Source organism: Pantherophis guttatus, chromosome 11 (genome assembly GCF_059756535.1).
Source record: "Pantherophis guttatus breed Tessera chromosome 11, ASM5975653v1, whole genome shotgun sequence".
Classification (NCBI taxonomy): domain Eukaryota; kingdom Metazoa; phylum Chordata; class Lepidosauria; order Squamata; family Colubridae; genus Pantherophis; species Pantherophis guttatus.
In genome coordinates, this window is record NC_142073.1 from 2,094,756 (window position 1) to 2,108,862 (window position 14,107).

The 14,107-nt window shown below is 47.4% G+C and overlaps 1 protein-coding gene across 7 annotated transcripts in view; it reads left to right on the plus strand.

Moving 5' to 3' along the window:
- GSE1 (Gse1 coiled-coil protein) overlaps nucleotides 1-14,107 on the plus strand; it is a 243,324-nt gene that overhangs the window by 199,526 nt on the left and 29,691 nt on the right. For 6 of the 7 annotated variants that reach the window (XM_034426570.3, XM_060682476.2, XM_034426572.3 and 3 more), the window contains one exon: nucleotides 749-967. The exons of the other annotated variant lie outside the window; for it this stretch is intronic. In XM_034426570.3, the coding sequence (XP_034282461.2) occupies nucleotides 749-967 (219 nt within the window). The remainder of the gene's footprint in view (nucleotides 1-748; nucleotides 968-14,107) is intronic. 7 annotated transcript variants of the gene reach the window in all.

The window sequence follows — 14,107 nt, forward strand, 5'->3', positions numbered from 1 at the left end:
AAAAAGGCGGTGCGTGTGTTTGTGTAACATCCTCTGTCCTTCCTGGAGGCCACCTGCTCTGGAAGGCTGGGTTAAGGAGCGATAGATACTATGATCTGGTTCTGCAGATGGAAGAATAAGAATCTCATCCCAGAGACTCTTAGATCAGACTATATGATCTTTGGATCTCCTCTAGCAAAGCAGCTGATTGGAGCAGTCCATCTTTTTTTGGTAAGGTGGGAGGCAGGCAGTGTCCTAGAAGTTAAGAGGGTTTGGCCAGGACAGGTATGAGGGTGAAGGTTCATTTTCCAAGCTTGTGGGTTGGTTTCCTTCCATGACAGGTATCTCCTGGACCATCCTACCCCAGATATTGGTCCTTTGTCTTCTACATCAATTGGGGTTAGGGAACCTTTTCCTTTCTAAGCTATGGTCCTCCAGGTTTTCTCTTATAAAATGCCTAGAACAGACCTTCCCAACCTTGGCACTTTTAAGACACATGGACTGCAACTCCCAGAAGTCCATACGTCTTAAAAGGTGCCAAGGTTGGGTCACCCCAACATAGAGGCTTCCTGGAAAGTCAATGCAGAATTATTTGGGCATCCCAAGAGGGCATCTTTCCTCCTCCCCTCCTTGTCCCTTCCTCTTTCCTCCCCACGTGGTTCTTAGGTGCCTGGTTGGCCCCTCTTGGTGTGTGTGTGTATCTCTGTGTGTGATGCAAGTGTGATGCCTTCTCTTCCAGTGACGCGGCTTCTTTTTCTCATTGTTTCAGGCATGAGCCATGAGCCAAAGTCACCCTCTCTAGGAATGCTTTCAACCGCCACCCGGACTACCGCTACCGTCAGCCCCCTGACCCCTTCTCCTATCAATGGCGCCCTCGTGCCCACTGGCAGTCCGGCAGCCAACAGCACTTTACAAGTCCAGGCCGTGCCCTCCTCCAGCTTTGCCGCCGCCTTGCGCAAACTAGCCAAACAGGCTGAAGATCCCAGAGGTAAGAGAGAGGGGAGTTGTTGGTGATCCTTTGGGTTTGGAGATCGAGGGGTGCCAGCCAGGTAGGGCAACTTCAGTAGAGACAGGAGGCATCCCAGCCCTCCCCAGTCTTGGTATCTCAAAGGATCTGCCCACAGAGTTTTTGACTTCTCACCAACTTTCTTGTCCCTCCTTATTCTTACAAGTAAGAGTGAGGCTGCCATCAAAAAGAAAGGGTCAAATTATTCTCCAAAGCCCCTGAAGGCAGGACAAGGAGCAATGGATGGAAATTAATCAAGGAGAGAAGCAACCTGGAACTAAAGAGAAATTTCCTCACCGTGAGAACAATTAACCAGTGGGACAACTTGCCTCCAGAAGTTATGAATGCTTCAACACTGGAAGTTTTTAAGAAGAGATTGGACAACCATTTGTCTGAAATGGTACAGGGTCTCCCTTCTTGTTCAGGGGGTTGGATGAGAAGACCTCCAAGGTCCCTTCCAACTCAGTCTATTCTATTCCAAGTCTTCAGTGTTCACAGATGATACAATTTCTATTGCTGACGTTGAAAGGTGAATAGCAAAAGCTTCCCCTGAAATATTTTAGGTCATAAAATGGGGCAAATTCACTTAACAAATATTTCACTTAGCAACAGAAATGTTGGTTGGGCTTGACTGTGGTGGTAAATCAAATCTGCATATTGCCCCCAACAATCTGGGCCCTCATTTTACTGACCTGGGAAGAATGGAAGGCTGAGTCGAACTTGAGCCCAATCAGGATCGAACGCCTGGCTGTGGGCAGAGCTTGCCTGCAATGCTGCATTTGAACCACTGCACCAGCAGGGTTAAATGTGTATGCTCTAGAACCCTGTTCTAGAGAGGCCAAGAATTACACATCTCCTTTGAAAGCCACACACAAACTTTAGGGAAAGCAGTCAACCCTGAACAAGTCCATGGGAACGTTCAGGCTTTCTCTGATCCTTTGGCGAAAGGGTCATTCTTCCAAACTAGATTCGGTCATGCGGCTATCTAGGCAGCAGAGCCAGGACATCTGCCGGAGATGGGCCTCACAGTTGATGCCCCACCCTTCCCCTAATGTATCTTGCAGGTGCAACACCCTGGGGGAAAAAAGAGAGTAGGACTTAAGCAAGCATGCCGCCATCACCAATGCCATTGTGACCTTTGGGGCTTCCCTTGAGTCTTTCTTTGGCGCTATGACATTCTCCGTCCTTCCCAAAGCCAATGGGATTTCCAGAACCCCTCTCCTCACCCCCGACAACCATGTGAAGGATTTGTCATGAGCAGAGGAAGGGAAGTCGTTTGATGGGGGTGGGGGGGAGGGCTTTCCCATCTGGTTTCTAGAAATCCCCACCGTTTCCTTCTCATCCCATACTAGGGGCAAAAAGAGCTGAATGATTGAATAAATTAATCGGTGTCCTTTTGGCCGTGGCTGTGGGTTAATCATTTGTAGGGCTGGAGAGTGCCAAGCAGTTGAGGTCAGTGTAGACGTGACATCATTGACATGTTGGAAGAAGACAAAGCGGTCAAAGAGCAGGAGGGTCAGAGAGTTTGGAGCAAAGGCTGAGGACCAGGAGAATGACCTTGGCTGGAAAGAGCTGGAGGATGAAGTAGCTTGAGAAAGAGGGAGCAGGAGAAATGAACTCTGTGCCTTCACGGAGTGGCTTAAGGAAGACTTTGACTGCTTCTTTCAACCCCCTCTTCTCTCGCCTTCCTTTTACCTAGGGGGCTTTTTCAACTCCCCCCCCACCTCAGTTGTTCTAAGCCAGGGGTTCTCAAACTGGGGTCTGAGGACTTTTGGAGGTCCCCAAGAAGACCCTTTCAAGAGCTCCACAAAGTCAAATCAATCAATACTTTATACAGTTTCTCCATTTTAATTTCTCACATAGTCAATATCGATGAAGAGAACCTACATGGTTCTTTCCTCGATCACCTTTAAAACGGTCAAAGGTCCTTGAGACCAAAACGCTGGAGAACTGATGCTCCAATTATAATCACCCCAGGAAGTTCTTCTTCATGCATCTGTCCTTGCATTCCTTCATCTCCTCATCCCTGCAACGGATTCCTCCCCACTTCTCCAATAGGTCGAGATTCCCAAAGGGAAGGGCGAGAGGCTGAGGGCCCATGGGGACCTTCTGAGCCGGCTTCTTGAACCTCTGAAGACAGAGAGGGATAGAAACGCCGTGTCCTTCTAGAAGGGCATCCGGTGCTCCGGTGTCTAATTCTGGAAGGAGGAAATTGCTAGTTCAGGACTCGCCGTTGCCAGCAGCGGGGACGGTTTTGCAGAGCAAGCCTGGGTGCTTCTCCAGCCCCATCCTTTGTGGAGCCAGCCAGGTCTCCTCCTGGCATACCTCTCCTCGCCCGTTGCTCCTTCCTCCCTGCTCAAACGCTTGTTTTATTTTTAGCCATTGAATTCTCTTCTCTCCCCCGCCGCTTGATGGGCTAATGTCTTTCCTCGGCATTGTGTCTCGAGGGGGCAGTTTAAAAATTCAATTCAGACGGAGTAATCCAAATGCCATATCATTTGTTGTACCCCCAGAGAAAGTCTGGAGTGAGCCGCGGAAAAGAATCTGTCCTTTCCCCTGCAAATATAGGTCTCGTTGCCGCTGCTATGCTTCAGTGAAATTTTATTTTTCCTAAGGCTCCTAAATCTGTTCTCTCACCATCCAAAGCTCCTCCGCTAAATAGCAAAGTCGGCGGCTGCTGGGTGCCGGGATGGTGAAATGCACATCTGAATATTTTGCTCTTTAATGGGCTGTTTAACTGGGGCCCGGTTGAAGGCAGGAGCCAGCAGGAAGAGATGGGGATGGAAGTCAGTGGAGCAGCAGAGAGAAGCTTGCTAGGGGGAAAACAAATGAAGGATGAGGATGAGGAGGAGGAGGGAGGGAGGGAGGGAGGAAGAGGAGAAGGAAGAGGGAGAAGGAGGAAGAAGAGAAGAAGGAGAGGAGGAAGAGGAAGGGAGGGAGGGAGGGAGGAAGAGGAGAAGGAAGAGAAAGAGGAGGGGAGGAGGAGGGGGAAGGAGAAAGAGGAGGAGGGAGGAGGGGAGGAGGAAGAGAAAAAGGAAGAGGGAGAAGGAGAAGGAGGAAGAAGAGAAGAAGGAGGGAGAGGAGGGGAGGGGAGGAAGAGAAAGGAAGAAGGGGAGGAAAAGAGAAGGAAAGGAGGAGGAGGAAGAAATAATTGACTATAATCTAGATAGGAGGGAAAAGAAAAAGAGAAAAAGAATAGTTTAATATAGGAAAAAGGAGGAGAACGAGGAGAAGAAGAGGAGGGGTTTAATCTAGTCAGGGCCAGAACTACAAGTCAGACAGAGCTTCTCTTTCTGCTTAAGTCTTCACTTGCCTTGACCTTTGAAAGCAATGGTGCCCTCTTCCTCTGGAGGAGATGCCAAGCAGCCACCACCTTAGAGGAGGATAGATAGAAAGCTGCCCTGCCCAGCAGCCGTGGCAGATGCTCCCCGAGGTCCCATGATCAAAGGCAACTTGCTACCCAGGGTCTGTTCTCTCTGGAGGCAGCGGCCTTGAGTGATGGGTCTTTGGCATGGAGGGTCCATGACCTTATTGCTGAGCAGCTGTTTCTTTGCAAATAAAAACAAGGGGCGAGGGAGCCCAGCTTGAGTCGGATGGCAAATGTCCACATTCCCTTTAAGAACTGTTAGGCTTCCTGAAGGTAAAAGGAGGGGCTTTGTTTCCCCTTCCTGATGTGCAGATATGAGTGGAGCAGAAGAACCAAGGTGTGTCCTTCAAACCTTGGGCGCCTTCACACCCGGGTTCCCAAGGTTAACAGAAAGGAAAACCCACCATGGGCAGACACGTATGGAAGGATGGGGTGGATCAATGGCATTTTTGCTCTTTCTAAAAGTTGGGGAGGGAGGACTGGAGAGCCAGGACATTTCACCTGTGCCTGCTGCATTGTTTTTGAGAGCGAAAAGCCCTGTACGGGCCAGCGGCAGCCAGAGACTTCCATCTCCTTAAGACCCAGGCGTCAACAGATGGCTTTCCCAGCGGGAGAAGGATGAAATGAAATTGTTCTTCCTGGCGCTGTAAAAATCCACAGCTTGCAGTTGCCAGCTCAAGGCCACCTTGAAGTGGGGGGAGGGGGGCCTCCTGACCCCCACCAGGAATTCCTCACCACCCCTCCACCTTCTTCCCAGCCATCTCAGAGACTGTTTTGGCACCTGAGGTTCCATAGTGTCAGCTTTGTTATTCCACCATGTCTGTTCCTTTCTTCACACAGAGGCTTCCTTGTGAGTAGCAATTATCTAAATTGGTGTTGAGAGTCCATGAAGAATGGCTGGAATGCAGCCCTGGGTGTTTCCTTGCAGGTGAGCAAATCTGTGCTCACAAGAAAAGCCAAAGGCAACCTTCCCAGAGCAAGGAACAACCTGGAGGCTTTTGAGCTTGGAAAGAGAAGGAGGGCTGGAGCTTACTCTCAACTTCGCAAGCGTAGTGGCTGAAAAAGCCATTTTTTCCCCCTCTGTATGGAAGCAATTTCTCTAGGTGCCTGCTCTGCTCTATAGGTTGATCCCATATGCTCATCTTGGGGCTCAGAGCGATTCTGAATAACAAAATAACAGATTTGGAAGGGACCTTGGAGGTCTTCTAGTCCAACCCCCTGCTCAGGCAGGACACCCTATACCACTTCAGACAAAAGGTTATCCAACATCTTCTTAAAAACGTCCAGTGTTGGAGCATTTAAAACTTCTGGAGGCAAGTAGTTCCACTGATTCATTGTTCTAACTTTCAGGAAATTTCTCCTGAGTTCTAAGTTGCTTCTCTCCTTGATTAGCTTCCACCCGTTGCTTCTTGTCCTGCCCTGAGGTGCTTTGGAGAATAGCTTGACTCCCTCTTCTTTGGGGCAGCCCCTCAAATATTGGAGCACTGCTATCCTGTCACCCCTAGTCCTTCTTTTCACTAAACTAGACATATCCAGTTCCTGCAACCGTTCTTCATATGTTTTAGCCTCCAGTCCCCTGATCATCTTCGTTGCTCTTCACTGCACTCTTTCTAGAATCTCTACATCTTTTTTTTTTAAAAAAATATTATGTTGACCAAACCTAGCTTGGAAAGGGAATAAAATGACATTCTGAAACCTCCCACCCTTCGTGGCCGCTTTGCCTCTCCCGGAATTGAGGTTGTAGGCAAGGCAAGTTGCAACGCAGCTGAACGTTTCCAAGCTCTCCGTCAAAGGAAGGCTAAAGCAGGCCAAGCTAATCAGACACTTAAATGCTATGAGTGAGCGGAGGGAAAGAGGCTTGATAGAGGCAGAAAATGTATTATTGTGGTGGAAATTACCGGTTCTTTCTTCAGAGAGTGTTAATCATCGGAGTATGGCCTCCCTCCTTTTCTCTTCTCCCTAAAGGGGAAATCAATTTGCGAAATGCTATAGATTAGAAAATGCTTCACCTCTTCTTCTCTCATCTTTCCGTTCCCTCCCCAATTTTCCCCACAGTGGCTTCCCAATCCCCCTTCTCCCTTCCCTCTCCCGCTGCTGACTGCTTAGCCCATCAAAAGCCACATTAGAGGATTCGGACATTGATTTCCTGAGGTGGGCCTGACTTCCTCCAGCTTTCTCCCCCCCCACACACACACTCCGTGCCGTAATTTCTCCTTTGCAAGCTATATATAACTATCTGCCCCAGCAAGATTTGGTTGGAAATGAAATGGAGGGGGAAAAAAAAAACCAACTGGCAGAAAGCTTTTCTTCTTTGTTGATTTAGATGTAATAGTGGTATGATTGGATGGCTAGGAAATAAAAGGAAGAAGGGAGGAACTCTTTTTCGGCTTGGAGGCTACTCTCCCTCTCCGGGTTCTGGCGAGGGATCAATTGAGGGTTTTTTAATGCAAGATCAGGAATAGTGGGAAGCAGTGAAGGAAAGGCAGAAAGAGTGAAATTTGGAGAGAATTGATGGAAAGGCAGATCGTTGAGTGGCAGGGCTGTTTTATGTACAGAATCAAGCCAAGTTCAACGTCTTAGTGAAAGGCATGTCCAGAAGCTGCGTTCTCAGGTGCTAATCGAGGAATAAATAACCTGACGTATTGAAGAGAGAGCTCAGGATCGGTGGATCCCATTTGGCTGGTATTTGGGGGGGGTCTTCATAGTTTCTCTGCAACTTTCTCTGTTGCATTAAATGGAAAAATAGAACTTAGGGAAGTGAATTCCTTTATCTGCAGCACGAGGAGATTAAATAAGCATTAAATGCAAACGGGGTTGAGAATCCCAGGTAAAAAGCAAAAACGGGCCTTGAAGAAAAGCCCATTTTTAATTTGGATTAGAGAAGCAAAAGGGTGGGTGGCTGGGAGGGGTCTGCAGGTATGTAGATCCTCCAAAAAAAATTTCTTAAAAAGGAAAAAAACAACAACCAGAATTGGGGTTGTCCTGTTTTTGGAAAAAAAAACCAGGAAAACAAGGCCACACTTGTGAGATGCACACACTGTTGGCAGACGCATTACCTGTTCTTTAAATTGTGGCTTGTAAATCTGGTGAGGAAAGAGCAGAATAGGATTCGTGTGTTTCCATATTCCCCCATGCCCCTTTGTGCTGGTGGCATAACCGATTGTGGGGACAGGAGGTTCAGCACTGTGGTTGCACGCTGTTGGGAGGTGAACCACTTGTGTTCAATCTCCACCCTTGTGACCTGCCTGAGCAAGGAATTCTTGTTGTGTGAACTGTGCTTGCAACCAATATCCGTGCAAGTGTGAAATGCAGCCACTTAGAGGAAACGAGAGTCCGTGTCTAACCCCAAGGCAAAGGACACGTTTTTCAGAGCGCACCTCTGCCAGGGACAGTTTGTTTAATTTCCTCTAATCAATGGTTACCTCCTCTTTTACAATATCTATCTCTCCCAAGACGCTTCTCAAAAAGGGAACCCAAAGCAATAAAACAGCCGCTGGAAATGGTTCGCGATCGAAATTATTTAAAAGTGCATCAGCACAAAACAAGAGTCAACAGAAAGAATAAAATCAATCGTTAAAAACCTGGGCACAATTAAAAGGGATTCAAATCCCATCTCAAAACAGAAGGAGTCGGTTGGTAGATTTCCACAGGGAAGCAGAACTTTCGTTTCATTTCTTCAACAGAGAACCCACCACCCAAAAGGCTGAGCGTTCGGTACAGTTGAGAAGACCCCCTTCTCAATTTGATCCTTTGGATTTCAGAGACTGGAGAACCAAAGGCCAGATGTCTATGGAGATTCTCCGTCCTCCAAGTCATGGTTGTCCCAAAGGTGCTTTTTCAAGAGGCAACTGGACTTCCTTGGTTTTTCTTTGAAGATGTTTCGCTTCTCATCCAAGAAGCTTCTTCAGCTCTGAGAAAATGAGAAGCAAAACATTTTCAAAGAAAAACCAGAGAGCCCAGTTGCCTCTTGAAAAAGCACCTTTGGGACAAAGGCCAGGAGAAATACAAAGAGCAACGAGCAAACTTTAGAATCCTCCAGGATCCAAAGGAAGGGGCCAAAGAAAACACAAAAAGCAGAACATAAAATCACATTCTAAAACATGTCCTGCCTTGCATTTATCTTAAAGTGCAGGGCAGAAGGTTTTGGATCGGCGTTTTTTGGGGAAAAATCTCCCAGATTTTTTACAATGATTTCATTAAATATTACAATGAACAAGAATAAAAGCAAATACAAACTAAGAAAAGAAAAGAAAGAAAAGTGCAGAAAAGAAGAAAAATAGGGGAAAAAATATAGTAAAAAGAAAAGAAATATATAAAGAAATGACTTCCCCCCTTCATCACAGCAAGATAAACAATTTTTGTAACGTATTAACTTCTTTTAAAATATAACAAATGTTTTCCAATAGCCCATCTCTTATCTATAAACAAATCCTTAAAGTGTTGTGGTTCAGTCCAGTCAGCAAAAGTCCATCAAAGATTAATTCTTTGATCTTCCTTCCTTCCTTCCTTCCTTCCTTCCTTCCTTCCTTCCTCCCTCCCTCCCTTCTTCCCACTCCCACCCTTCCTTCCTTCTTCCCCTTACCTTTCTTCATTTCTCTTTCCTTCCTTCCTCCCTCCCTCCCTCCCTCCCTTCCTTCCTTCTTCCTCTTACCTTTCTTCATTTCTCCTTCCTTCCTTCCTTCCTTCCTTCCTTCCTTCCTTCCTTCCTTTCTTCCTTCCTTCCTTCCTTCCTTCTTCTCCCTCCCTTTCTCCCTCTCCTTTCCTTCCTCCCTCCCTCCCTCCCCTCCCCTCTCCTTCCTTCCTTCCTTCCTTGCCTCCCTCCCTCTCCTTCCTTCCTTCCTTCCTTCCTTCTTTTCCCCCCCTTTCTCCCTCTCCTTTCCTTCCTCCCTCCCTCCCTCCCCTCCCCTCCCCTCTCCTTCCTTCCTTCCTTCCTTGCCTCCCTCCCTCTCCTTCCTTCCTTCCTTCCTTCCCTCCCTCCCTCCCTCCCTCTCTCTCCCCCTTCCTCCCTTCCTCCCTCCCTGTTCATCTTTTAAAAAACTTTTTATAAGATTATTTTTTTAAAAAAGAAGGTAGGCAGAGAAAAGGTTCTATGCTGCATCCGTGCGATTTTATCCCACATGGTTCTGAGAAGGTCAGAAAGATCTAGAGCAGCTCCTGGAGCCCAGCTGAGCCCAGAAAGGCCACCCTCGCCTTGAGACAGGAATACGGTGCCTTCTAGCTCAGCAGGAAACACAAGCTGCCCTGTGGATGCCAGGCGACAACTGGAGTGCCCGGCCTCTGGGGTCCTGGAAGGGCAAAGCCTTCTCCTTGCAAATCCATTCCCTTTCATCTCCAAAGAGAAGCCAGCAGAGCTTCGGAAGCAGCCGAGCGGATTGTGCGTTGGTGCGTCTGGTTAGCGTGGGGCCTTTTGGAAACAGGAAGCTGCTTAGCATATTTATTGATATCAAATGGATGTTAATTGAGTTCTGGGAACTCGGAGAGTTCAAAGTGGCTTTGTGTGTGTTTCTGCTGAGGCTGGGGAGGGGGTGGGGAGGGGGTGGGGAGGAGGGAATGTGCCAACACTGTATTGGACCCCCCCGAATACGACGTTGGGACAACCTGCCAGTTGGGTAGACTCTAGAAAGCGGAAATAACTACAGGTAGTCCTTGGCTTATGATGGCAATTGAGCCCAAAATTTCTGTTGCTGAGCAAGACAGTTGCTAAGTGAGTTTTGCCCCATTTTACCACTGTAGCTGTCAAATAACACGCTTGTTTTGTGAATCTGGCTTCCCCATTGAGTTTGCTTACCAGAAGGGACACAAAACGAGATCGTATAACCCCCTGGACACTAACCGTCATAAATCTGAATTTGGATCATTGATCATGGAGACTCTGCAATGGTTGTAGCTGTGAAAATCGGCAATAAGTCACTTTTTTTCAGTGCTGTTGTAAGTTTGAAGGTCACTAAATGAATGTTTGTAAGTCAAGGACAACCTATATTGCTGGTGTTTCATTGCTCCTAAACTGCTGACCAGAGGGAGAGGGCCTTCCTTGGAGGGCAGGGGGTGGACTCTCTGCACTCCCTATTTGTTCATCTTTTCCAGTCTTATTGTTGGACTTCCAGAAATACAGGTAGTCCTCAGTTAAGGACCGGTTGCTTAGTGACCATTTTAAATTACAAAACACCCACCCAATATATGTATCACCTGGTTCTGGAGTTCCAAATGCTCACAATTCGGCCCTTGGCAACCATCTTACCTTTAGCTTTCTGCAGTGATGTGACGTGCAGAGATATATTTTTTTACCAGAAATTGTCTAACCACCGTCACAAAAAAGGTTGTAAAATTGAGCCAGTCCCGTGAGTGCGTCTCCTTATCCACCATCATGACATACGAATGAAACTCCAGTCTGTGTTACGGTCATACGTCGAGGATTACCTGTGACCAAATGGTTTTAACACCTTTGGTCACCTGTAAAATGAAACCCCCGAGGATGCAGCAGGAAGTCCTGGGACAGAAGTTTCAGAGAGACTCACCTATAGAGACCCTTCCTTCCTTTCCACCTACCTACTAACCACACAATATTTTGCGGTAGGAGAGAGAGAGAGAGACATGGCTTGGCTCCATCCTCCCTGCTGATCCTAGCAAGCAGGAAATTAAAAATTCCAATCTGGTCTGAAAAGTCTGTTCCAGAGGAAAATGTGCCTTATCCAGTAGCCTCTGGGAAGGACATTCCTTGGTCCTTCTCCAGTTCCGAGCTGGGACTTAATTGTCCCTTTCGTATTTGGGCCCAGGGATGGCCATGGCTTGCATCTAGGACAGTGTTTCTCAACCTTGGAAGCTTGAAGATGGGTGGACTTCAACTCTCAGAATCCCCCAGCCAGCAGCGCTGGCTGGGGGATTCTGGGAGTTGAAGTCCACCCATCTTCAAGCTACCAAGGTTGAGAAACACTGTCCTAGGAGCAAAACTCAAGGATTTCAGAAAGTCTGTATTTCTTGCTTTGGATGATCAATCAATCAATTGAGCTTGGAGGTCTTCTGGTCCAACCTTCTGCCCACACAGGAGACCCTGGACCATTTCAGATAAGTGACTGTCCCATCTATTCTTAAAAACTTCCAGTGATGAAGCACCTACAACTTCTGAAAATTTCAATGAGGGCAAGAAAGGTTTCTACAGTCCATCCAAAAACTGGGGCTGGAGCTCTGGCATCTCATGGACCACGTTTTGAAGGCCACTCTGAACAATTACGAGGCCACCCAATTCAACCCTCTTGGTCCAGGGCTGGCAGAAAAGAATCTGGAATTACAAGATGGCTACCTCCTCCTCCTCCTCTTTTGCCCCATGGGTCCAGGCCAGAGATCCATATATGGACTGACTTCTCCTGGAAGCCTGAGGAGCACCTCTGGGACCTGGAAAAGCATTCCTTCTTCTAAGGAGGGGCATTGGAGCTGTTTGCAGATGGCGAGCTTCGGCAGGTTCAGATCCATGCTGGGCCTTGCTCACTCTCCCACTCCCCCCCAGCCCTACCCCCTCGCCTGCCTGTGTGACTTCCGAGGGTCTCAGCTGTTAATTACCTTTGCCTGTCAGCCTTGCCTGCTAATCTGCTATCAGTGAATGGAAAGCAGGAGGTCAAATAACAAAGGTGACGGTGCCACACGGTGCCTCTTGTCATCTCCAAGCCCAGATTAGTTTCACTGAATAACTCCTGGCTGAATACCGCCAGTTAATTATAATGATCACAAACCCTCCCTTTCCCAAGCCACACAGTGAGAATTAAGGCTTCTGAAGTAAGACTTTAGCTTCATTAATTGCCCGCTTCTTTGTGATGGTATTGATTGATAAGGCTCTTGCGCGGTGAGTAATGGCTTCCCAGCTCAAAGGGGATTAAGGCTGCTAATTGTTGTCGGCCTCGCGCTGACAAGATAGACTTCGGTGGGTGTCAAATCCATATCTGCGGCTTCCTTTGTCAAGAGCCGGCAGCGTGGTGGCTCTCCAGAAGGAAGGTAGGGTGCCAGAGCCAGGGAATAATTAATAAAGCACGGGAGCCGCCATGGGTAAAAGGTTGAGGGCTCTTCCTTTGTTGGGCTTTCAGTTGTTCTTTGGAGTCCTCCTCTCAAGGTTGTCCATATTTGGTCATCTCTTGATCCACAGAGGCTGTGAACCAAAGGCTGAGGAACCTCTTAAGAGCAGCCAATGGATTCCCCACCTACAGGGTTTTGGAGCAAAGAGGAGTAAGACCTGGCCCACCCTTGCTAGATCTCCAGCAAGATGTTTTTGGGTCTCCTTGTGACCTCAGATTAAACACGAGAACCGAAGGGGTGTCCAACCTTGGCCATTTTAAGACTTGTGAACTTCAACTCCCACAATTCCCCAGTTGAAGTTCACAACTCTTGAAGGTTGCCAAGGTTGGACTCCTAATTTAGGGTTTCAAGTTCTTGAGGAACTTTGATAGAGAACAATTCTAGATTACGCTGGCTGTTGTAATGTCACAGTGAGTAGTTCTTGCAGATAACTTTCAACCTGGCTTGAACCCTTCCCTTTCGTTCCTTACACTCCTTTTGCCAGCTGGCCAGGTTGCTGAACGGACTGCCATTTCTCTCTTGACTGCACCAGAAGCGGGAGGAACCACTTTCTCCAAATTCAGACTTTCTCCAAACCTGAATCAAAAGAAGGAAGGGACATAGCTTGTCTTCTCCTCAAAGCTGGGATCTGTGACTCACTCAACTGGCTTAAGAAAGTGTGTCATGCAAATGATATAACCCAGATAATATAGGGATGGAGGAGGGTAGTTAGTTTTCATCCAAACAGCCTGGGGTTGTTTTGAGCTAACTACTGTCCACTCTTCAGCTGTGTTGAGTGAACGTGAATGAGGGTTAAGAGAGGACTAAACTCTTTTCCTGCCATCAGCAGTTCTCTGTTTTAGAGCAGAGGTCTCCAAACGTGGACTTCACCTCCTGCTGACTGTGGAATTCTGACTGGGGAATCAACTTCTGACTGGGGAATTCTGGGAGTTGAAGCCCACAAGTCTTAAAGTTGTCAAGTTTGGAGACTTCTGGTTCAAAGCTTTCACTCTCTTCATTTCAGATGTTTCACATCTGTATAAGGAAATAAAAATCTGGGTTCTGTCAAGTCATTTTGTCCCAAAAGTGCTTTTTTTCAAAGGGCAACCAGACTGGTTTTTTCCTTGAAGATGTTTTTGCTTCTCATATTCATATTCCTTGCAGTCATCTGGTTGTTAGCACTCTTCTTGAGAGCCATTGAGACCACTTGGAGGTCGATCTCTGCCCTCAGGGTTACCTGAATAGTTCAAATGGGCGTGGAGCCTTTTTGGAACTGCTGAAAGGACTGTGTTGTAAACAAGAGATCGGTGGTGTCATATCCCTCCCCCTCCTGTTGAGAGGACCATTCAGTCTTAATGTAGATGGCCTCTTTGACCCCTCTTTCAAAGCGGTGGTCCTCTCTGTCCAGAATGTGGACTTTGCTGTCTTCAAGAGAATGAGCTTTGTCTTTGACATGCAGATGGACTTCTGAATCTTGTCTTGGTGGGTTTGTTCTCCTATGTTGTGCCATGAGTTTTGAGAGCTTTGTATAACCATGACCTGGAGAATCTTCATATACATATGTCATTTTGCCTATCTCTCCCTCTCCTGCACACTCCCCCCCCCACTCTATCACTCTCTCTCTCTCTTTTCTCCATCCATTTCTCCATCCATCCATCTCCAGAAATGTTTTCTGGAAAGCAGGGGGATGTGACTGCCTTTCCACCAGCTTTTTG